The 24544-nt window shown below is 37.2% G+C and overlaps 1 protein-coding gene and 1 pseudogene across 5 annotated transcripts in view; one reads left to right on the top strand and one right to left on the bottom strand.

Annotated features, from left to right (window-relative positions):
• The window catches only part of Ltbp1 (latent transforming growth factor beta binding protein 1), a 389989-nt gene that overhangs the window by 237928 nt on the left and 127517 nt on the right, over positions 1–24544 (top strand). For all 5 annotated transcript variants that reach the window (XM_026395397.2, XM_077791690.1, XM_026395561.2 and 2 more), the window contains 2 exons: positions 224–295; positions 21547–21669. In XM_026395397.2, the coding sequence (XP_026251182.2) occupies positions 224–295; positions 21547–21669 (195 nt within the window). The remainder of the gene's footprint in view (positions 1–223; positions 296–21546; positions 21670–24544) is intronic.
• LOC113187729 (mitochondrial 2-oxoglutarate/malate carrier protein-like) lies at positions 7708–8686 on the bottom strand (annotated as a pseudogene).

Here is a 24544-nt window from a genome sequence, read left to right on the forward strand (position 1 = left end):
GGTACTGATAATTCTACCTGTCACAAAATATGAACTAAACTGAAAAACAAGCATCATGTGAATGAAAGTAATCGTGGACTCTGCATTGGTGTTGTTATTGGTATCTTTCTGATGAATAAGTAAGTCCACTGATGTCCTGAATGACTTTCATTACCACCTCTAGAAGTTTGGGGGTCATAGAATTGAAACTAAGCATGTAACAGAATTGTTTCTTCCCTTACAGCCTATCATGGATATAATCAAATGATGGAATGCCTACAAGGTTATAAGCGGGTTAACAACACCTTTTGTCAAGGTAAGCTAGCTCAGTTCATTGGTATGGACTCAACCCTTGTTTTTGACCTTTTAGAAACTTGAGTTGTTTTGTCATATGTTGCTTTTGAGCCAACCATGTGAAACTCACGCAGTGAACCACTTCTTGTTCACTCCATTCAGCTAAGGAAATATGGACATGTAATGCCTAGTTTAGTATATCCAGTTAGTGTATGGTCGCTGCAATGGCTTCACTATTGTTGAAATTTTATAAAACTTTTTTTTCTTTGGTAGCACTGGGGATTCTACCACTGATCTATGTCCCCACCCTTCCTTTTTTTAAAAATTATTATATGATAATTATACTTAATAGTGAAGTTCATTGTGAAATATTTGTACATGTGTGAAGCTCTTTTACCTTCTATTAAATTGTGATAAAAAACACAGGAGTTCAAGAGCAACCTGTGCTCTCTGTGCTGGTGCTTAATATCAACGCATGGCTGCATGCACATATATAGGCATGAATGTTCACCTAGTAGTGCGACTTCTGTGATGACACATCATTGAACAACAAAAGTTGAATAGAATATCCCTGACCACCTCAAAATATTTGGGTGCTAAATATCAGAGCAAACACTTTTCCTAGGCAGTGGGAAAAGCTACAAAGTTAAATGGGAAATGCCCTGAGTACTTTTGCTAAATTTATTTTGAGCCATCAGCAGAGTTATACAAATGGAGGTACCTCAGAGTTCCCCAGTATTGTGTCTATACTCTGTAAATGAGGAAAATAAAACTCAGAGAGGTTAAGTGACTTTCCTGTGGCCGCAAAGAGCCAAGATTGTGACTCAGGTTCACCAATGCCTAGTTTAGTGTCCATATTATGAAATTTAGTTTTAGTTGTTTTGTGGGATATCCAATTCTCATAATTTCCCTTTATACATCTAGCGCAAGGGTATTATTAGTAACTTGGATATACATGTACATTGAAATAAATAGAGTCTCACAGACTCTTACTACAAACCATGTGGATAATTGACCAAAGAAGATATTTGGTCTTGAAATTTATTTGTAGAAAATATTTTAATTATGGATTGAATTTCTTTAATAATTACTTTATTATTAAGATTTTCCATTACCTCTTTATATCAGTATCTAGTGGGGTTTTTTTTTTTTGCTTTAGAAATTGTTCATTTCATTCAAAGTTTCAGATTTATTTATTTGAAGTTTATTCTTAATATGCTCTTAGGGTCCCTTTGATACCTAAAGCAACCCCCCTGTTGGTTATGGTATCATAAGTTTTTTTGTGCCATATTCTTTTTTCTTGATTAGGCTTGCCAAAAGTTTATCAGTGTTACCTATTTTCGGTTTTGTTGAGAACACTTGTCATGTATTTCACTGCTTTCTGCTCTTGGCTTTTGTTTCTCTCCTCCTTTCTGTTTGGTTTGCAGCTGCTTCCTGATTTCTTCGTAGTGGATCATTGATGTCAGCAGTTCTTCCTTTGTAGTACGTTCATTTAACGCATAAATTCTTATTATCCTGGCTTTGACAGTAATGGTATCCCTCAATCCTGTGTCGTATTCCTATTTTGTTTAAGTTAAGCTAAAATGTATTTTGAGTTCTTTTTTGGCCCTTAGGTTATTTAGGGATGTATGCTAAATATCTAAATATTTGTGAAAACGTTTTTATTTATTAGTTGTTGAGAGAGTGTTAAAATCTACTATCATCAGGGGATGGATTTTTCTCCTTTCCTATCTGGAAAGTTTCAATGTACATTTTTCCATGTATAGTAATTCTCTTGTGGACAATATATACTTGGGTCTAGCTTTTTTTAAAAAATACATTCTGATATTTATCTAAAATTGAGGTGTTTGTTGCATTAAAATATAGCATAAGTATTTGTAAGGTTGGATATAGGTTGACCTAAAATCTCTGTTTCCTCAGGACTTTTTCTTGTTCCTGTTTCCATTTTCTTGCCTTCTTTTGCATTATTTGACTCTTTTTTAGAATTTCATTTAAATGTATCTATGGGCTTTTAAAATATCATTTAGCATTATTTTCAAGGGATTGCTCTAGGAATTGTAATACACATCTTCAACTCATGGCTGGCTACTCAGCTCTTCACAAAAAAACATAAACCTCTGCTTTCAAGTAGATCCTGATCTAGGCGTGGGGTTTGCTCTCCTACTTAGACTCCATGCTACATCTTCACTGATAATTGCCATGTGAATCAGTCCCCCCACAGCATCAGGATCTCCTCCTACATTACTTTGAAATTGTTTGTTTACATAGTATGCTAAGTAAGACCCAGAGAGGTGAAGTAGCTTGTACAGACGCAGATAATAAGTACTCAGCATAGGGGTCTAAGGTAGACCGAAGCCAGAACAGAAGCTAGCCACTGTCTTTTTCTATTATAGGGAAAGGGAACTGACGTTTGTGGCTCACTTACCATGTGTTCGATCATATGATTATGCACTTCCTTGAATCTTTGGAATGATCCTGTGGCTTTAGGGCATTCTCAACGCCAGTTGGAAACTGAGACAGAAAGAGTAAATAACAGTCACACAGATAATTAGGATTACACTCTCAAGACATGGGGGTGGGGGTGGGGGGGAAGTACTAGGGATTGAACTCAGGGGGCACTCCACTCCTGAGCCACATCCCCAGCCCTATTTTGTATTTTACTTAGAGACAGGTCTCACTGAGTTGCTTAGCAACCTTTATCTGTTTTATATATGTTTGTAAGATATTACTAAGGTAGATAGTAGGTAATTAGTACAAAAGATAGAGCAATTGATGTTGTGAGAGCTAGTAGAAGTCAAAGCAGTTAATATTAATTTGGTTTTAATTTTTTAAAAAGATGATTCTTCGATATATTTCTCCTACTGGCCAGTTCCAAGGTTCACTTATTTATGAATATATCACTTAGAAATGAAAATTTGCAAGTAATCACTTCTTATGTTAGTTAAGAAAATTTAAAAAAATACTTATTTTAAAATACTGCAGATTTTTGCATTTTCCTCTGTTGGTATGGCCAACAGAGACTTTAGCAAATCTCCTCATGCTGAGCATATCAGATGGTTCCACCTGATTATTCCCACTGATAGTTGGTAACATCAAAGCATGGCTAATCTGGTCTCTGGAGGATGTTTGCAAAGCAGTGTTACACTTCTTGGCAAGGATTCTGAAGTGAAGTGTCACAGAAAATTGTATCCCATGGGCCTTAAGAAGGTACTGCTAAATTACACTACAGAGAAGTTTGACTCATAAAAATACTATGATTTCATTCAGCCTAATCTATTAAAATTGCTTTTTCGAGAAGGGCTTAATTTCACACCCTTTGTGATATTATTGGTTGATAAAATGAAATAGAACTTTCTCACATTACGTATGTACCCCTTAGTTTCCCTAGAGCCTTGAAGCTATTTGATTTTGTTATCCCTAACAAAATTTTCAAAAGGAACCCATTAAGCATCCAATTACTTGTGAGTTTCACACTGGGCTTACAGTCTAGTGTCTTCTCAGTTTACAAAGAACTTTTAAAATGAAAGTGATTAATAACTAGAATTACATTGTTTCCTTCAACAAAGTGAGCTAATGCTCTAATGTGTGCGCTGTAACAAAGGACCAACTGTGTACAAGTTAATTTGAGGAGCTTTCAAATAATTGCCCTCAAAGTTGTTTTTTTCCCCCTTCTTTCTAGTGGTCCAGCAATTATCTTTTCAAAGGAATGATTTATTACGTGTCTACCCATGGAGATCTAAACCTTGCCTCTCTACCTTCAACATTATGAAATTGTTATAATTTGTTTCATTTATCATATCAAACAATACAGTAATATTTCCTGGTGCATCTAGAGTAGCATTTGTCATTTAATTATTTTGCTCACAGTCTGATTTAGAACTGGAGAGATGAAATATTGCCTTGTGGAAGAACTTCTCACTTGCTGTTTTATGCTAAAGCTCAGTGGTTTCCTGCATCTGAGTATTTCTCCCTTGCCCATAACTTTGCCTTGGGATAAGTGCATTCTTAAAAAGTCAGATGTAAATCTAGGTTTTAAAAATAGGATTTGTTTCTAAAAGGATATGAGATCAGTATAGTTAGTGAAGTATTTTATTAATGGCAAATGTCTCTTGACATACTAAAATCACTTATTAGTTTTACAAGTTTATGTATAGAAAAATCAACTTAGTATTTTCTACATGTTTAGCATGTGCCAAGGGGTTATAGGTAATGTCAAAATATGATTGGACAACATCTACACTTTTATAATCTGCTGTCTGTATGTTAGTTTTTCATGGATAATCTTGAAAACTTTATTTTATTAGTATTCTACAAACATGAATTGATGGCATACTCTAAGCTATAAACTGAATATATGATGGATTGTGAGGAAGACATTGTTCCTATCCTTAGAATTTAAAGCAATTTGAATTTATTTGGCATCGTTTTATTATACTGGTTGTTTTGCCTTAATAAAATTAATTTACAAAACTGATAGATCAGGGCACAATTATACTCACTATCAAAACTTTCACTGAAGGGTTTCCTTTAGAAACCCAAATTTTATTTGAACAAAGGAAAGAGAATGCACATTTCCTGGGGCATATCTCTGTTATTAAATGGGACTCTCCAGTCTTGATCAATATTCCATAAATAAATGAGCTATACACAGGCCCTTATGGTTAGCAAGAGCTTGCTTGCATTTCAGTTCTCTTAATAACTACAAATTGTTGAGTGTGAACTTCAGTGTGAGGAGTAGGCAGGGGAAGGCTGGTCTTTGATTTTTTTTTTAGAAAAATGGATAAATAGTAACTAGAGAGTGCAGTTGAAACCCTCAAAACCTGCATGTCTGAAGGAAAGAATATGTATGATCTATAGCAAAATGCTGGATTCAAATAGGTAGGGTGAGATGAAGTGATTAAGAATTTTAAGGCAAGTCTCTTGTAATTAATCACATGCACCATTTGCAGTAATTATTGGCAATAAATTGTGCACTTTGTGGGAAACAATTGTTGGATTTATGCTAATTTTAACATGGTGTTAAAGAAAAAATATTGTTTATGACATCTGTTAAATAATAGTAAAGCAGTGCTTACTTCAGTAGCATACATACAAAAATTGGAACGGGAATAGAGATTATCGTGGCCCCTGTGCAAGCAAATTCATGAAGTGCTTCAGATTTTTGAAACATCTCATGGTATTCCACAGCGTCTGTAATTTTTAATGTGTTGGTTTAAAAAATAAGAAGTAATAAATGTCTAGATACTAAAATAAACTCAAAGATGGAGGGCTTGGCCTAGCTTGTATAAGGCCATGAGTTCAGTTCTCAGCCCTGCTAAATTAAAATAATAATATCATTCATATGAAAAAAAAACAAGACTGACTTTATTCAGAGGGACTATTGCTATAGTGCAGGGACAACCACGAGGGGGTTTTGCAACAGGAAGAGAGATTAGGCTCAACTTGGAATACAACAAGAAAAGTGGAAATTTATAGCCCAGGAGTGAGGGTCGGGTGTCAGTGCATGGGAAATTACTAAGAGGAGCATCATTACAAAGGAGATTCTGACTAACCCAACCAGGAGATGTTTTTGCTGAAGGATATACTCAGACATCCCCTGGGAGATGGTGGAAGATGCAGCACCCACTCAGATATTGAGACTGGAGGATTCTGGCCAAACTGATTCAGCAGGATTTTTTTTTGCTAACACTGGACAATACACTGAAGCCCAAAGTCAGGGCCTAGTTGAGAACAGAGGAAGGCCTGACTAGAGTTTGGTCCCGAAGGGAGTCTTTGTCAATGGAACGCCCCCCAAAGGCCTTTATGACAATCTCTTGCGTCTTTGAAAGAATGTGGATCTGTGGCTTAGACAAGAATCTTACAATAATTTTCAGAGGTATGGTTAATGGAAATATAGAAAGTTTTTATTTCCACTCATTTAACATTACATGAATTCACAGATTTTTAAAAATTAATTTTGGAAGTTGGCATTATTTTTTATATCCTGGGCTTACTTCCTGTGGTCCTTTATTCTTTTGGGGAGAATTTGCCAGATGAAACAGAAGATCCACTTCTGAATTTTAGATAAACAACAAATAATTGCAGACTTACACAAAAAGTATTTATTTATTTATTTATTATCTGAAATTCAAGTTTAACTGGTCAGTCTACATTTTTTATTTGGCAAATCTATATTTTGAGATTATATCCTTTAGCACTTCTTTTATAAAATGAGGGTCACAGGGACACATATACTTTACATGTCTGAAAATATCTTTATTTTTGCACTCATTGTCTTAGAAGACTAGCCATATACAATTCTGGATTAATAGTTCTTTTCCAAAAGTACTTTAATTACATTATACCAATATCTTCTGACTTCTGATACTTTTTTCCTCTGTAGATAATCTTTTCTGTGTTTTGAAATCCTCTCTTAATTCATGTTCTGCAGTTAGATCTTGTGTCCATATTTGGATTTATCTTTATTTTATTTAGTAGAGTAGAATGTCAGTCTGAAAATTTGCCTTTCCTCAAATTTAAAAAATGGTCACCTATTATTGTGTATCATTCCTTTCTGCTGAAATTCCTATTAGACAAATGTTAGAACCTCTACTTTTCATGTCTCTTTAAGTCTTTGTGCTTTTATTCTCCACTCTGCTCTCCTCTCTGTCTCTTTGCTGCATTTTGAATGAATATCTCAGTTCATCTTCCAGTTTTCTAATTTCTGCTTTATTATGTCCATCTAGGCTTTATCCCCTCTGTTGCACTTTTAATTTTAAGAGTGTTTTTATTTCCAGCATTTCTAATAAATTATTTTTCATAGCTACCTGTTCTTATTTCATATTTTTAAGTAGTCATTTAATGTCTTAAGCATGCTAAAGAATCTTTAAATCTTCAAAAAATTTTGTGAGATTATTTATAAAATCATTCTCACCTGGAGAATATTCCTGTTCAAATCATTGATGCTGATTATTTTCTTTCTTTTCTTCTTGGTGTCCTCAATCCAATTTATTAATTAAGTCCTCAGTGATGGGAAGGAAGGGCCATAGCCACACCCTCCCACTGCAGACCCTTTGGTCATCTTGATAGCTTCTGCTTTCTTCTATCTCATCTGCTCTGCCTTGGTTTCCCCACAGAGAAGGGGGCTCTTCTGCTCTCCTCTGTGTCCTAAAACTAATACCTAAGCTGAATCTAGAAATACTCAGATAGTTTCCTAGCTCTCTAAAGAAACAGCTAGGGACAGAGTGGTCATAAGAATCAAGACCAAACAGGGCAAACTGGAGCAGAGGGTAGGACAGACCTAAGTCCTTTACCACAAGGAGAGAACCAAACTGCAGAGAGGAAGTAAATAGAGGGGCCCAGGGCAGTAGAATCCAGGCTCCCTGGGTTGCAGCAACTGTAGGAGCAATGGGTGATTGCGTGCCCCCGCACACTGGCTGCAGGTCCCCTGACACCTCAGCCACCAACGAATAGAGGTTTGTAGGCCTTGTTCATCTGCTCCAAGAAGATGAAGATGAGGATAGTGTGGGGGCCCAGGTGGGCCTAGTATGGTATGAAGCCCTTCCAGAGGCTGAAGAAGCCCTCACAGTGGACAAACTTCATCAGCCCATTCAGCCCACTCTTGTATTCTGGCTTCCCATCAATCATTTGCATGTCTTCACAATGTGCTGATGAAGGTTGGCAGTGGTGAGGAGGCCTTTGATCATGATGGCACAAAAGTGGCACAGGATTTTGTCAGAGAAGTAGCCTGAGTTCAGTAAGAAGTGCTTAGATTGGGAGTAGGAGGCAAGCTGGGCAGCCTGAGCCACTGTAGAGATACAGCCCCGCTACAGTGTGGGGACTCCCTCTTCTCAGGCAGGTGGACTCTGGGCATTAAACATGTTTTTGTAGCATGGTGTCTGTCAGCTGGAAGCTGACCATCCAGCAGTCATACTAATAAGAGTCTCCTTGGCTAGTGTTCCTACAAAGGCACCAATTGTCCTGTGCTCATGCCTATCAGGACCTTCATGAAGCAGAAAGTCAGGGGGTGTAGTATCAGCTCCGGTCAGGCACTCAAGAAGCAGGATATAAATGCCAAGGCAAGTAATGATGTAGGTGGCCTGGCACAGGAGACCAGCTGGCAATCCAGTGTAAATGCCTGTTAGTCCTTTTCCCTTCCGGATGCTTTGAGGGCATGGAAGCTGATTTTATACTCTCTTGTCTTGGCCCCTTCCCTGCTTAGCTGTATCCAGTTCTTCACTAGGCCTAGAGGCTGAACAAAATCTGTAGCTCCCATCCTGGGGAAGGCAGGAATTGAATCAAGGGTCAGGTATTCCAGATATACTAATGCCTACTGGAGCCCGGCCAGGCCCACAAATGGGAACTTGATGGACTCAGGAAAGATATGAGGCTTCCACTCCATCCTACCTATTCTGGGACTCACCGTCATTGCCATTGTCACTCAGTGACCCTTGTCTCCAGGACCTATGCACCTGTGCAGCCCTGCTTGAACCCAAGGTGACACCAAAGGTGCATCACACCCCTCTGCTCTCAGGTCCAGCACCAGCACAAGCTCTGATTGCTTTCTTAACAAACAAGCATTAGAATTTTGTATGTGTGTGACTGTTGGTGGGACTATAAATTGGTACAAACTCTATGGAAATCAATATGGAAGTTCCTTAAAATATTAGGGATGGAACCACTATATGACCCAGCTATATCACTCCTCAGTATTCAGCCTGAAGAATTAAAGTCAGTGTACCACTGGTATGTGCATACCCATGTTTATAGCAGCACAATTCATAGTAGTCAAACTATGAAACCAGCCTAAGTGTCTATCAACAGGTGAATGGATACGGAAAAAATACACACAAACACAATAGAGTTTCATTTAGCCATGAAGAAAAATGAAGTTATGTTATTTGCAGGAAAATGGATAGAATTTGAGACCATTATGTTAAGCAGAATAAGTCAAACTCAGGTCAAGGGTTGTATGTTTTTACTCATATATGGAAGCTAGAGAGGAAAAAGGAAAAGAAAGGTGGGGAGTTATTACATGAAAAGCAAAGTAAGATCAATAGAATAGAGAAGCAGGGGGAGGTGGGGGAACTCTTAGGGAGGGATATTGGCCAAACTATAGTGTTATATTGTGTGCATGTACTAGTATTTACCAACAAATCCCACCATTACGTATAGCTATAATGCACATTTTAAATATGTGGAGAAGAATAAAAAAAGAACTGTGTGTGTGCGTGTATGTGCTAGGGGTTGAACCCAGGCCCTTGTGTATAGTAGGCAAGTGCTCTACCACTGAGCTGCACCCCCAATCACATAAATATTAGAACTCTTAACTGAGTTTGTAAGTTCACCTTGAATTGGAAGTTTGTTTTCACAGTAGCAGTTTGGTAACCTGGTGGTTTTATTGGAACTTATACTTGAACTCTAGGTCCTCCAGGCTGAAGTCATATTGTAAAGTTGACTCTTGACTAGTGGGACTTTTCTTTTTATGGTATTCTCCTTTTCCAGAAGTATCCAATACCCTGACTTTTCCAACCATATGGTATTATTTGCATAATGCTGATTTGATAACTCTCCCTTTCTTAATATTAGTAAATTTACTTCTTGCTCATTATTCCTAGACATCATTTTTATCTACCTACTTACATATTGTGCTAGCTTTGGGTACAAGTTAAGTAGTTTCATTTGTTTGTTTGTTTCTTAACTAATAAACTGAACTCTGAGGTTAAAAGAATAATTAAGTAATGGAAGATCACAGTTGTTAAGTGGCAAACTCTGAAGACCAGTTCCTCTTTGTGTTACTAACATTTGTCAGCTTATGAAAGTACTTTTAATGTGCATTTTTATCTCATTAATTTCTCACAACACCGCATCTCCTTTTTACAGGTGGGGAAGCCATAACTTTAAGCCTTACTCTATAAACACCAGCATTAGGAGGATTTAAGATGCTGTCTAGTATTTTTGCTATCTCGATTTAACTCTTCTGTTAACTATTTAACTATTTCAGAAGTTGGCTTGAAAGTCCTAGAGTTCTCTAAACTTCCTTGTTTATTTGTATAGCAGATTTGCTTGTCTTAAATTGTCTATTTTGTAATTTTAAAATGATCTTTCTCTCTCACTATCAATAGGCTATTTACCTCCTTAGTTTTATTCTGAAATCTTTAACAAGTAGAATAGTTAGAGTCCTAGAGGTTTTTGTCTATTTTTTAACTTTGACTCCTTTGAATTCTGAGATGCTTTTCTCAGACCACTTTTCCCCCCTGGCCTTATTGCTCAACAGTGTCTTTAATAAAGCAATCATGAATTAACTCTCATCCTTCCTGGAGACAGCTGGGACAGTTTTGCTGAGCTGGGCCAGGCATGGTTGATTTTGACTAGGCTCCGTCATGCATCTGCGTACAGCTGTTGTGCCAGGAGCTGAATGGTCCAGGATGGCATCTACTGGGATGACTTGCCTCTCCTCCATGTGGTCCCTCATCCTCCAGGCAACTAGCCTGGGTTGTTCACATAGTGGTGGCAAGATTCCAAGAGAAACAGTGGAAGCACACAGTATTTTTCAGGTCTAGATTTGGAATTGACAAAGCTGCTTCTGCTGTACTCTAGTGATAAAATAAAATCACAAAGCTATCCTAGAGTGTCAGAGGGTGGGGAAACAGACTCCACCTTTACATGGGAGGGCAAAGTCATGGCAAAGAGCCTGGATATAGGGATGGATAGAGCAGTGAGACATTTAAAAGATCCATTCACTACACTCGGATGGTTTATAGTGACTTAGCAAGTATATGTAGATTTTGCTTGAGAAAAAAAAAAGATTGAAATCCTTATTTGTATGACTGTGAGGCTACTTTACATTTAAATGTAAGAGCCATATTGTTCCTACATTTAAATGTATTGGTGAAAAAACAATTCTGGTGATTATACTGAGAATAGAATAATTTTATTTTAAGATAAACTTTATAAAAGTATAACCTGTGTATAGAAAAATGAAAAATTATAGGAGTAGAATTACAGGGGTATAGAGCTCAGTGAGTTGTCACAAAATGAACACAATGGGGTAGTTTTTCTCCCAGATCAAGAAATAGAATATAAACTGTACCCCATAATTCTCCCCCTTTGTCCCTTCCCAACCTTTAATTTCGCCTCCTTTTCCAGAAGTATCCAATACCCTGATTCTTCCAACCATAGGTCAGGTGTTTCTTTTTATGAATTTTCAAATCCAGTGCATGTTCTTTTTTGTGTGGACTCTCACTCAAAATCTATGTGACTAATGCAATGTTAATGTTTGGAATTCTGGCAAGCAAAGTGATAATATCCATTAAGGGTTTTATTTTAAAAAATCCCTGTAATGCTTTTTCCCATTCCTTCACCATTCTTTCCCTCAATCTCTTTATTTATGAAGCATTGATGCTCATTTATAGCATTATCTCTAAATTTCCCTTCAGCTCCATTATCATAAGGGAATTCTTCTGCATATTTATTTCTAGAAAAAAAAATGGTAAATACATATAAGAGTAAGGTAGGTGCAAAGATGAAACTTAGATTCTATTGTTCTTGCTATGTATTTTGGGATGCAATAGTAAAGAATCTATTGTATAGGATTCGGGATGTAATTGTAAAGAACCTATGGACTAAGACTAGCATCATCTAGACTTGATGTTCCTTACTTTAAAAACATAATGTTCTTTTTGTTTCACTTACCAGAGGTTTATCATAATGTCCTGCTATATGGAGTGATTTAATATGAGAAAGTGTGGAGTACTTAAATGAGTCTTCAAAAATTTTTAACTTTTTATTAATGCATTATAGTTATACATAATAGTGTGGTTCCTTCTGAGATAATCATACATGAATGGAATTTAATTTGCTCCATTTCAGTCCCCAGTGCTTAAAGCTTCTTCTTTTCCTCCTCTCCTCCCTCTCCCTATTCCTCTTCCTCTGATCTAGTGGTCTTCCTTCTATTTATTCATTTTTTAAAAAATTGGTGCTTTATCAATATACATAAGGGTGGAATTTACTGTGGTATATTTATACATGCACATAGTGTAATTTTGTCAAATCCATTTCACATTCCTTTCTTTTCTCCTCCCTCCTTCCTCCCCCCAGTCTCCTTCTGCTCCACTGATCTTTTCTCTGTGTTTGTGAGATTCAACCACCTTCTTTGCCCTTGACTTTGCTCTAGCGTCTGCATACCAGAGGAAACTTTGGATCCTTGACTTTCTTTATATGATTCTAAATCATATTTTCCAATAGTCAATGGCTCAGGGAGAACTGGTAGGTATTTTACTGATATGAGGTTGCTATCTTACTATCCTAGGTATCTATCCTCTTAGAACTACCCATGCAGTTTCTAGTTTAAGTCAGCTCAGTATTTTCAGTAAATATTTCAACTATTTTGACTGAATTTGTAAGCCAGTTTGGGACCTATTCCTATGCATTTTAGAATCAGATTTCTGGTTTGTCCTCTTATGCTCATATCACTGGGATCGAATTCAAAACGGAAATGTCTGCTTATTTTATTCACATTTCCTCAGGAAAGACAGTGGTGAAGTGAGTCATTAGCACATTGTATTTTCCCAAAGCTCTTTGACCTTAATCTCTGAGGCTGTAACATCAACGGACAGATGCCTGCTGTCTATAAGTGATGAGGAGGGCCCATGATGGATTCATAGTTCGGTGAATGTTTCAAGAAGAAATTAGTGTAGTGTCTGTAGATTGTAGTCAGAAGTCCAAGACCAACAGAGTGTGTGTGTTATTGGCGGCCGAGTCCATGTGAGGCACATATGTATCAAGAAATAAATACAAGCTGTTCTCTGGGCTCTGACAATTCTTTTATCATGTTACCCTGAAGTCAGACAGATTGGAAGGAAAGGGAGATGCTCCCACAGTGGTTTGACTCCTTTCAGTGAGTCTTGTGATTGAATTCATCCTGTGGTGGGCTGTCGTTTATAGTGGTGAGACAGTCCAGAGGGGAGCCTTGGGCAAGCAGGCAGGCCTATGGGGCCAATTTAACCACATCTTTGTAACCCATACAATAATTTTTGGGGCCAGCCTCAGAGAGCAACATTTCACAAAACATACCCCACAGACCACCAATTCAGAAGGATGTTAATAGATTGTGTGTGAAAAAAGGTTCCACAGCCAAATCTGTAGAAAACACCAAGTTAAACAAAGAAAACCAGGAGTTCTTGCCAAAGGAGTTCTTGAGTCTTTGTTGTACTATGTATACAGAATATGCAGTTTTCCCAAACATATTTGGCCACAGGGCCCCTCCTGTATCAGAGGCCTCACAAAGCTTGTGTTTTGTTAAAAATCACTTGGGTAAAATTGCTCTAGAACATTGGTGTTCAAAGTCTTTTTTTTTTTTAATCATTTATCTCCTAAAATAATTTTGGAAAAACTCACACATTTATTTGCATTTTTTAAATAAATTGAATGAGTATGATAGATTCATTTCTGTCACATTTATATTATACATACAAGGCAAAGCTGGGCCTTTCTGTGAAGTAAATAATCCTCAAGGAGGATGTATTTCAAAATCATTTATTTGTTAGGTGCCTATGAGAATTTTACCCTGCAGGACACTGTACCTGGATAGTCTAGAAAGGTTCTGGATGGATAAGAGATTGCCTTGACTTGGGAAAGAAGAGAGTGCTTAGGAAAGGGGAAGATAGATATGGAAGAGTGAGTGGCAGATGTATTCTTAAGAAATCACTGTTTAAAAAATCATTTCAAAAGGAAACATTTGAAGACTTACAATCTAGAAATTGCTTCCCTTAAAAGTATTGGAATCTTGTGCATCCTGTGGAATGTCTTCATGTTCCTTCAGGGAGACATGTACCCCGTGTAAACCTGCTTCTTTGAAAGTTTGAGAAATACCTATATCTTCTTGGATAGTGGTTTCCTTCTCTATTAAGTGATCCTGGCTGGGGAAAGTATTTATCTCAAGAGGTATTTTTTTTCCTGCTTTCAAGTGGAAGTCATACTGCTAATGGAATTCCATAATGGAATTTCTATCCATCAGCAAAAGCTGAACATACACAGCTGAACCTCCAGAAAGCCTCATAGCTTTGCACAGCATAAAGATCTTCACATACTGTTCCCACCTTGTACCTAATTCCTGTTAGTTACTAGACATGCCTCATTTCCTGTATAAACTTGCGTCACTGAAAAAGCTGAAAATTATGACTTTGTTAAACATACATACTTTCCTGTAGGAGAATAGATGCATGAAAGTCTATTTATTTCCCATAAGAGCACTTATGCTATTTGTAACATTTCATGCATTAAATGTCATACTTTATTTATTCCTTGGCATTTTTGACACTGGCAACTTGCAGATTGTTTTGAAGTCAAAGAATATTTAAGCTACAAGTAACCACGGGGATTATTTGCTTTAGCCCTTTTGATTTACAGGAGAGGGAACTGAGGTCAGGAGAAATTAAGTGAATTGCTCTGGGTAACAGAAGTTAGTTCTTGGTGGGATATTGCTTCTTTTAGGTTCCCATCCCTTAATCCTTTTGAAAAATATGATATTGGACAAAATTATCTTTATAAAATGGTAAGAGCTATTGTTGTGTTGCTCACCTCCAGAACTGTTATGCCTAACAGTTCCAGAGAGATCAGGTGTGCTTTACCAATATAAAGGAAAGGAAGACCTGTGCCTCACTGTGCTAGCTTATCAGATCATTTCCCCCCCCCCCCCCCACCCAGGGCTTTGTTTTAGATTGTTTAGGTTATTTTAGGTTGTTTAAAGAGACTTCTTGTTATGCATATTTCTTGACTATTCTGTATTTTTTATGCTCTCTAGTTAATAGAAGACCAGCTATCTTATTTCTTTTGTGTAAGGTTGAACCGTAAAACATGGCCTAAATATAATATTCAACTATTTTAGACTTAGAAGAAGAGTAGTTTTGTATTCTTGAACTTAACATTGGTCTGAGGCGTGTCATAGCGCCTATAGGCTGAGACACCCCATATGTATTCAGAAGGTGGAGAAGGGTATGAATCTGCATGTCACTGTAGCTCTACCAGCTTTGTCTACTTTAGAGAATCATGGGAGCCATTTGAGCCTCTCTCTGTGTTTCTGCTTCTGTAAACTTCTAGATCGCCCTTACCCAGCAGCTAGGATGGAGAAAGAGAGCAGGTGATTGGCTCTAGGACAGTGTAGCTCCTGTAGTTTGGCCTTTGTTCTTTAACCCAGTGAGTGGAGTTACCTACGTGGCAACACCATTCCTGTCAAGGATGGAATTCCAGTTTTCCAGAAAAATTCAGTGGTCTACAGAGGGAGAACAATAAATAAATTCATTCATTTATCCATTTTTTTAAACCAAGTACTAAAATACTTTTTACATCATCAGAATACATTAAGGAATGTTGGTTGATCCTGTAAAATGTGAGACTTCTGAAATTCTACTTGGCAACTATAAATTATTTGTAAAATTAAAAATATTGTCATACAGATAGGAGCTTTTCTTTTGCCTTTTCTTTTTCTTTCTGCAGATGTGGGTGTGTGCACATGTGCACACATGGTTCTGAGAGAAACTTTTCCGAAAGAAAATAGACTTAGGAATGAAGTCTCAGTAAAAATTATAACTCAGTTTGCCAATCACGTTTCAACCACAGAACTTGGCTCGATATGACCTTCTCTTGAAATGTTCCTTAAACTTCTCATATCCAGATATAACAAGTTCAGTTTGGTCCCATGTTTTTTTTTTTTCTTAATGTATTTTTTTTTAAAGAGAGAGAGAGAGAGAGAGAATTTTTAATATTTATTTTTTAGTTCTCGGCGGACACAACATCTTTGTTGGTATGTGGTGCTGAGGATCGAACCCGGGCCGCACGCATGCCAGGCGAGCGCGCTACCGCTTGAGCCACATCCCCAGCCCCCTTAATGTATTTTTGAATCTTCCTTTTGTTCCATTTGTCTAGAAAGGTCTTAGAGAGCTTGATCACCTCAGAAACTCTTTTCAACAACTGCTCATGTTTCTTATTTCCGAGGTTCTAAATTAAAAATTGTGAGGGGTAAGCTTTTTATTTTTAAATTTTCTTTTAATATTAAAAATATAGACTATCGAGCCACCCACAAACCTCTCAGGAACAAAGCAGGGTATGGCAGAATTAAGTGGCAAAAAATCAGAGAATCCCTATGTAATTTTTAGATGTAAAAATTTACCTTTGGGTGCTGTTAACAATTTATGAGTAGAATTCTTTTCAGGGTTTAATTTGTGAGTTGTTGAAACTTGGAACATGATTTGTCAACAGAAATAACTCAGATCCGTGATTTTCCACTCCTTAACCCTTGCCGTCTTATAGAGCTCAGTCTTCAGGCAGGAGGAAGGAGACTGCTTTACTTAAAGCAGCTATGCTGGGTGTTCAGGATCCAGGGACAGGTCTTCAGGGCCATCTTAGGTCTCATGAACCCTGTTGGGGTCCTGGTCTGACAGGGTAGCACTAAAACTGTCTCTCTGGTCACAAACCACCAAGCTCTGAAGCCAGCAACTTGGTGGGCCTGGGTTCTGTTTTGCTTCTAGGTGAGCCACCCATTTATCTTGAGGCCAAGACACAGTCTCAGAACAGCAGGGAAGTGTCCAAAAGTAGAAGATACAGCAAAGTCAACTGAACCAGACCCTTCAATTCTTTATGTAGCTAGCTCCCACCTCCGTCCTGCCTTGTTCCTCAGACAACCTCATTTCAAAATGGTTTCTTTTGCTTTTAGAAATTCATTTATTTTTTCTCCTCCTCATCACATCTGTGTGTTTTTCAAGGAGGACTTTACTGATATTTTGGGTAGGAAATTTCTTGTCAAGGGGGCTTTCAGAATTCTGAGCAGAAGGATGTAATCAAGAGTAGGCTCTAGGAAAAAAAATTTTTAAATCATTTATCTCACCTTCAGAATTTTTAATATCCCTAGTGTTCATTCAGTGTATTTCCTAGTACCTAATGGCAGCACCAGATGTCCCCTAAGTAAGAATATTTTACTCACTTAGAAAATCACAAGAGCTTTGTAATGTTTTGAACAACTAATAATAAAAAAATTAAAAAAATAAAAATAAAAATACCTTACAAAGGTTAAAAAAAAAAAAGAAAATCACCAATGAGTTCTCCCTGAGTGCTAAGAAGAAAACAATCTTATTAACCTATAACATTCCTATATATGTTTAAATTTTAGAAGAGGAAGTTTTTCTATTGAAATAGTTAATAAATATACGAAAAATGTTCATTGTCATGACTCATCAGAGAAGTGCAGATTAAAAATACAATGAGATAACATTACCCTCTGCCAGAATGACTAAGTTTGGTGAAAAGACTAGTACTAGGTTAATAAAGATGTGTTAACAACTGCTACTGGGAATGGAAATTGGCATAACTGCTGTGGACAACTATTTGATAATTTATTAAAGTAAATAAAGACCTTCTCTAGTGATCTGGAAATTCTACTCTAGTATATACCAAATATATGTGTGTGTATATATATATATATATATATATATATATATATATGTATGTGTGTGTATACACACACACACACATAGCAAGACCTTTCAAATACATACATGTAAGAATGCCCACAGATCATTATTAATAATAGTCTCTAATGGGAAATAATTCAAATATCCATCAATAGAATGGATAAGTTAATTTTGGGATCTTTATACAATGAAATATAATATGAATTAACTTCATGCAACAACATTGATGAATTTTTTAATAGTGAGTAAAAGAAGTCAGATAAAAGAATATATACAATTTCCTTTATGTGAAGTTCAAGGACAGGCAAGACTAATAAATGATAGAAGCCAGGATTATAGTTAGCTGTGGGCACAGGTATGTTGACTAGGAAGGGGCTTGAAGAAATTATACATCATGATCTTGGTGATCAGACAGTATGTGCACATATATGCACACTTGAATATGTATATGTAAAAAGTTATCTAGCTGTATACTTAAGATTAACACACATTGATGTATACAAAACAAATAGAGTATGCTTGGAATTTTTTTTATTAGCTACACATGACAGTACAATGATCTTGACAATTCATACATTTGAATCAAATGGGGTATAATTTCTCATTTTTCTGATTTAATGAATCTCTTACTTATGGCATTTCAGAAAATATGATTTTAAAAAATCAGGCAACTGAAGGAAAGAGCTCTTTCTAGAAATTGTGAGCCTGTATTGAGTAGGAAAATCCATCCTCCTAGGTTTCTAGGACCAATTAGGGGTGGTGGCAGTGCTAGAGGTACTTTGCACAAGTCTCACTCTGATCAGAGTGTGAATAGTGGAATCTTACATGATTCTCCTTCCTGGTGAACTTTTTGGTTTCTTCCTGTTCAGACCCACAGACTTGCATAGTCCTTACTGTTTTTCTTTCTCTTTTTCTTTTTTGTCTTAATTCTTGTTTCCCTTTCCCGGGGCATCGTGGTTAGGACTGTGAGCAATGTTGAGAGGACTCCGAGGAGAGGAATTGGAAGAGGGCACAAAGCAGTGGTTATGAATTGGGCATTTCTGAACGGGCGACACCCTTCACCTTAACAGGCAGCCAGCAGTGGGACTGGGATGCTGCTGCCACACAAAGTTCCTATGCTGAGTGTAGTAGTGCACCCCGCTACCCAGGATTGCTGATTCGAGGCCAGCCTCAGCTACTTAGCAAGACCCAAAATAAAATGAAATAAAACAACAACAACAACAAAAAAGGATGGGGGAGATGGGTACTTAGCTCAGTGGTAGAGTGCCCTAGTATTCACAAGGTCCTGGGGTCGATCTGGGGGTGGTGGTGGTGGGGAAGCAATAAGCAAGCAGGAAGAAAAGGAACCTCCTAACAACAAAAAATTCTGTGTCCCAAGAATGTGATCATGGAATGTGCAGTGGCACAACCAGTGAATGAGGGGTACAGGCCATTTAGGAGAAGAAAGCTGATAATTATACCCTAGTGGGAACTTGAGGGGAAGTAGGAGAGGAGAAATTTGGTCCAGTCTTTTTGACCACAACTGGCTGGTTACCCCAGCTTGAGGTTTTGCTTGGGACATATGATAGGGGCTTCACTTGGACCTCGTAAGCTCCAGCTGGACTTGGCACTCTTCCTGCTCCTTCATGGTGGTTTTCCTAAGAAGAATGAGTTATGGGGGAATGTTTTCAATTACATGTTGCGTGTAAATGTGCTTTCCAGCACAACATGCAGCCTGATAAAGAACACGATCAGGTGCTGGGCCAGGTGTGATCTAGCTGTCCCCATTTCCAGCTGCGTTCAAGTTGGAGCAACAAATATGCATTAAGTAATCGTTTGACTATCATGACAGATGTTATATTTATCACTGAAATTAACTTAAAAACTGCCTGGTTTCGATAAAAACTATGCATATAGATAGCTGTGACTTCTTAGAATGTGAAGTATGCTTAAATTGCTTGAATAGTGATTTAAAATTTTTAAAAAATTTGTTTTAACTTACATGACAGTAGACTACTTTTATGAACTTTGATATATCATACATAGATGGGACATAATTTCTCATTTTTCTGAGTGTACAGGTTGCAGAATCATATTGGTCATGTAGTCACATATATACATACAATAATAACGTCTGTTTAATTCTACTGTCTTTCCTATCCCCACATCCCCTCTCCTCCCCTCCCATCACTTATCTCTACCTAATCTAAGGTAACACTATTCTTCCCTAGTGCCCCCACCTTATTTACTGAGGACTATGTTTGCATTTTATGTGATGATTCTGCTAGTATTATTTTGCTATTGATGTGTCCAATTTTAATTTAGCAAATTAATATGCTTAATAAATGTTTGTAGAAGAGTCAATGATGGGAGAACATAAATATTATCTTAAATGGAAAAGCCAACAGCCAAAGTCTATTAAGCCTCAAGGGTCACACTGGATAGAATATAAATAGCAACCAATTTTTCTTTTAAAATTTATCACATTCCTTTTTGATTTTTAATTAATTACCTTTGCAAGTGACTTAAAAAATCTTTTAAAAATCATCAATTTTTGTCTTTCTTCTCACATCATTTTGATTTTTTTCTGGATTGAAATGTGCAGATGATCTCAAGTCCATGTTTTCCTCTTTTATTTTTTTCCAGAATCTTCCACCATGGCTGCTGAATATTTCTATTTGGGTATCCCAATGTGACCTCAACTCTAAAACTGAATTCTTCATCTTCTGGCATTCTTTGTGTCTCAGAACTCCTTCCACCTCACCAACAGTGTTTCCCTGCTCTTTTCTCAGATAAGATGTCTCTGACTCCTTTCTCCTACTTTCCAGTGTTGTGATGCCCAGTCAAGCACCACACATTGTCAGTTCTTAATTCAAAAGAAAAAAGAACAAATTAGTCTCTCCTTATCTCCCTGATTACTTTCACTGTCACCAACCTGGCTTGTCACCAGCCTCCTACCTGCTTTATTCTTCTAGTGATCAGACTTGCAATCTCTTTTCACCAAGCCATATGCTGGCCAGGTGATTTTTTCCTAGAGTCTGCTCTTGATTACATCCTTCTGCTCAGAATCCTTTAGTTTAGCTCCTTGTTCTCAATAAAATTGAATCCAAACTTAGTCTGGCTTTTACCAGCTATGTCTCTAACTATTTACCTTCCTGAAATTTCTTTTCCAGCCAAAGGTTTGACTCACCATTTCCTGAGCCCCTTCCCCTGGCCAGTCTCTGCTTATGCTTCAAGTGTCCACCCACACCACTATTCCTTCCCTTTCTCTCCGTCCATCCAACCTGCCCCCTCCGGCAAGACTTTCATACCCTGGTGAAGTCTCACTTCTTCCTCCATCTCCAACTTCCTTTAGTGACTTTCCTTTAGTGACTCTATATAGACAATTTCATAATTGAATGTCTTCAAGTTATGATTGTCCTTATAATAACTTTTTACTTTTTTAGTGTTTCATATATTTGTATGCATAGTTAGACTGTCAATACCTCCAGGATAAAAATCTCTGCCTTACCTGAATGCTTTAAATACCTGACATACAGTAAAACCAACAAAGCCTAGAATTTTTTTTTTTGTCATTGTTGTTGTTGTGCAGTTTTATTCACTAGCAAATTTTTAGCACCTAAAACAGAACCTGGGATATGGTAAGTAGTAAGAAATATTTGTTATGTAAATTAAATAATTCTTCAGTAACTTGATTTTAGGTCATTAGCATCTGCTAAACACCGCCCCCATCCTTTTCTTACTTTAAGTAAGAGATTATAGTGAAAAAGAAAGTGAATGCAATTTATAGCTAGAATCTGCTCAATAGGGCTCTAATGGCTTCATCTAAATGACTTTTGTTTTCCTGCAGATATTAATGAATGCCAGCTACAAGGTGTATGCCCTAATGGTGAGTGTTTGAATACCATGGGCAGCTACCGATGTACCTGCAAAATGGGATATGGGCCAGACCCTACTTTTTCAAGTTGTGTTCGTAAGTATTGATCACTTTTTTGTTCCTATTTTGGATCAGTTGCCCTTGGGGTTTATCCAAAAGAAGGGAAATACTCAGTTGTCAAGTGAATATTGTAAATATGCAGGAAAGCCTCATAAATTAAAATGACCAGAGGGAAGGTACCAGCTTGATATGGTAAAATGCATCTGTATTATAGAACCTTCTCCAAAATGCATTTAGGAAAATACAATAGCTAAAACTCAGAGAATGAACACACTGAGGAAATAGACTTTGGTGAAAAGAGTTAGTTAAAATGATCATATCAACCATTTCTGGTACCTGAGAGATGAAAACAGGTTTTTCCCCTCATAAATATTTAAGCATTCTTCAGGCTGAATTAGACTTTGTCTCAGCTTCTGCCTTTAATTATTCCAAATTCTGAGTCACTGGAGTCTGATTTTATGAGGTTTCACTGTGCTTTCTCAGTTGGATAAGTATGGAAAATAGTTACCAAGGCCCTGCATTTCAGATTTTCTATTTCAGTTCTAATTTCAAATATTCTACCCTATTGTCCTCCCAAACCATAAAATGCCTCCAAAGTTATGCTGTTTTATTTTACAAATGTTTCTGAGATTTTCTTTTGTGCACAGGAAGGGTAAAAACCCTCCACCAAACCACATGTTCTAATATTGGTTCTGAAAATACACTGCAATTACTACATATCATGTGCCCATTAGCAGTGGATACATTTTAGGTAAAAAGTTCTCAAATGCAGAATTCTTAAAGATTACCTTATTTTCAATATAACCATGGCCATTATTATGGAAGTAGGTAAAAGCTGCAGATTTTTTTAAAGCTACACACAGTTAAAGTTTAACCGTCTAAAACTCACACACAGCATAAGATTGTTAGGATGGCTTTAAGAGAAATTCTGTATTTTCTTTCTGTCCTACTATAGATTAATTTTAAATTTTTTAAAAATGTGGTTTTGTTATATGCTGAACTGCATTGTTCTTGTTCCTAGTTTTAAACTGGCAGACATTCTTCGTGAAGATACTGTTACTCATTTTTAGCTGAGCTTCTCTCTCTAATTCTATTCCCTAAACTGCAATGCAGTTGAAATAAAGATAAATGTAGGGAAATAAAAATGACAGTCTCATTTATTTTTTTAAGATGGGTTTGTTGAGTCTTTGGAAGCATTGTTACTAATCATTACTGTTTTCCTTTAAAAACTGTCAAATGCAGATTAGGAACTTTGGCACGTAAGTCCTTTTTTTCTGTGTTCTTTTGTAAAGACAGTTCTGATTCCTGAAGCAGGCAGACGTCTAATTTTAGGGCTTTTCTTAGGAGGTGGCCAAATTAGCTGTAAAATTAAGTTTGTGTACATGGTGCATTTGAAAACTGATGTAAGGACTTGGAAACCTCAAGTCAAAAATTACAGTGTTAACAATATCCAGATAATTTAGGGATAATTTCCAGCTGATTTGAATTTCATAAATAAGTATTCTAAAGAGTTTTCCAATTTAGGTGTAAGAGATGATAAAGAGTTTTGAATATAAAATTTGTTGTAAATGTCTCCCTACCTCCCTTACATGATTTGACTTATCTGGTTAAAATTCTTACATTGCAGATTGCAGATTAGGTAAACTTGGAGAACTGGTCACTGAGTGTTTTATGAAACTTTGACTAGATCTGATGTCTAGCATTAAGGGCAGCCATCCAGATTTTAATGAGATTGTAGGAACCTGCCAATGAGAATTTTGAAACACTTGCACATTTTCTTAGTATTTATTTTCCCTGTCATTGCCCCAATAATTCTGAACTTATTAAACAATCATCTATTCTTATTTGAAAAGTAAATAATTCAATTTTACGGTTCAACTCCAACAGCTGAAATGCTAAGTACTAAGAGACGTTTGTTGCTAGTTAAATGTTCCCGTTTAGAATTTGAAGGTCAAACCTGGGCTCTTTTGCAGAGTTGAGTAGGGAGGTCTCTCCCTCTTTCTTCCAGATTTATGATGTGTGATATCACAGAGATATGTGGAGTTCCTTCAGGGTTTGTGATTTGGACAAATCTAGCCTAATTTGTGGTAAACTCTGAAGAAATTGTTGGGGGAGTCTGAAGACAGTTGGGAAGGATCAGGGAGGAAGGTGATGGTATCCTTCACTGCTATGCATGATGATAGCAGGAGATGATTAGGCATGATGGAGGTGTTATTTAACATTTGGAATATATGCTCTCCAGAGGTATAAAACCAGCTAGAGACAGAGCATGCAAGCAAATGGTGGAGACTAGCAACATTTGTTCAGGCAGCATGAATTTAGGGCATATCCAGGCCATAAAAGGTGTGGCCGACTCTGTGAACTCCAAGAAATGCACTTGGCAATGGCTGAGGAGCCAAGGGAAGCTCTCCCTGTTTTTGACTGCACGGAGGTGAACACCCTCAGAATTCCTTGACTCTAGCCAAAGGCTGCAGCTATTTCACTCTCTCTCCTTGCCCGCTGTCTGTCCTGGACTTGGGCAAGCCAAAAGGAAGAGAGGAGGAGGGTGCTGGCATGTGCTACCCCTGATCTCTGTGTCTGTGGCTTAGGATGTAAGCAGTGTTCAAACCTGCCTCCACCTATCTTGTGGGGAAAGGTGAAAATTTTAGGACTTGTCAGAGCAAATTCAAGAAAAGTAGAATAACCTTTGCAAGTGGAACAGGAAGGCTTTTTGTCTTCGAGCTGCCATTAATTTTCTTCAGGAATTTAAGAGTTCTAGGGTGAGCGTTGCTTAGGGTGTTTCCAGTAAAAGTGCCCAGATAAAAGAATCCAAGCCTGGGCTTTTACAGTTTCAAAGTCTTCTCGACTCATGGACTTGGACTTGATAGATAGGAAGAGGGTTGGAGAGAAGATGTGCTCAGAAACTATTGCT

This window comes from Urocitellus parryii, chromosome 12, assembly GCF_045843805.1.
Source record: "Urocitellus parryii isolate mUroPar1 chromosome 12, mUroPar1.hap1, whole genome shotgun sequence".
In the NCBI taxonomy this organism is placed as follows: domain Eukaryota; kingdom Metazoa; phylum Chordata; class Mammalia; order Rodentia; family Sciuridae; genus Urocitellus; species Urocitellus parryii.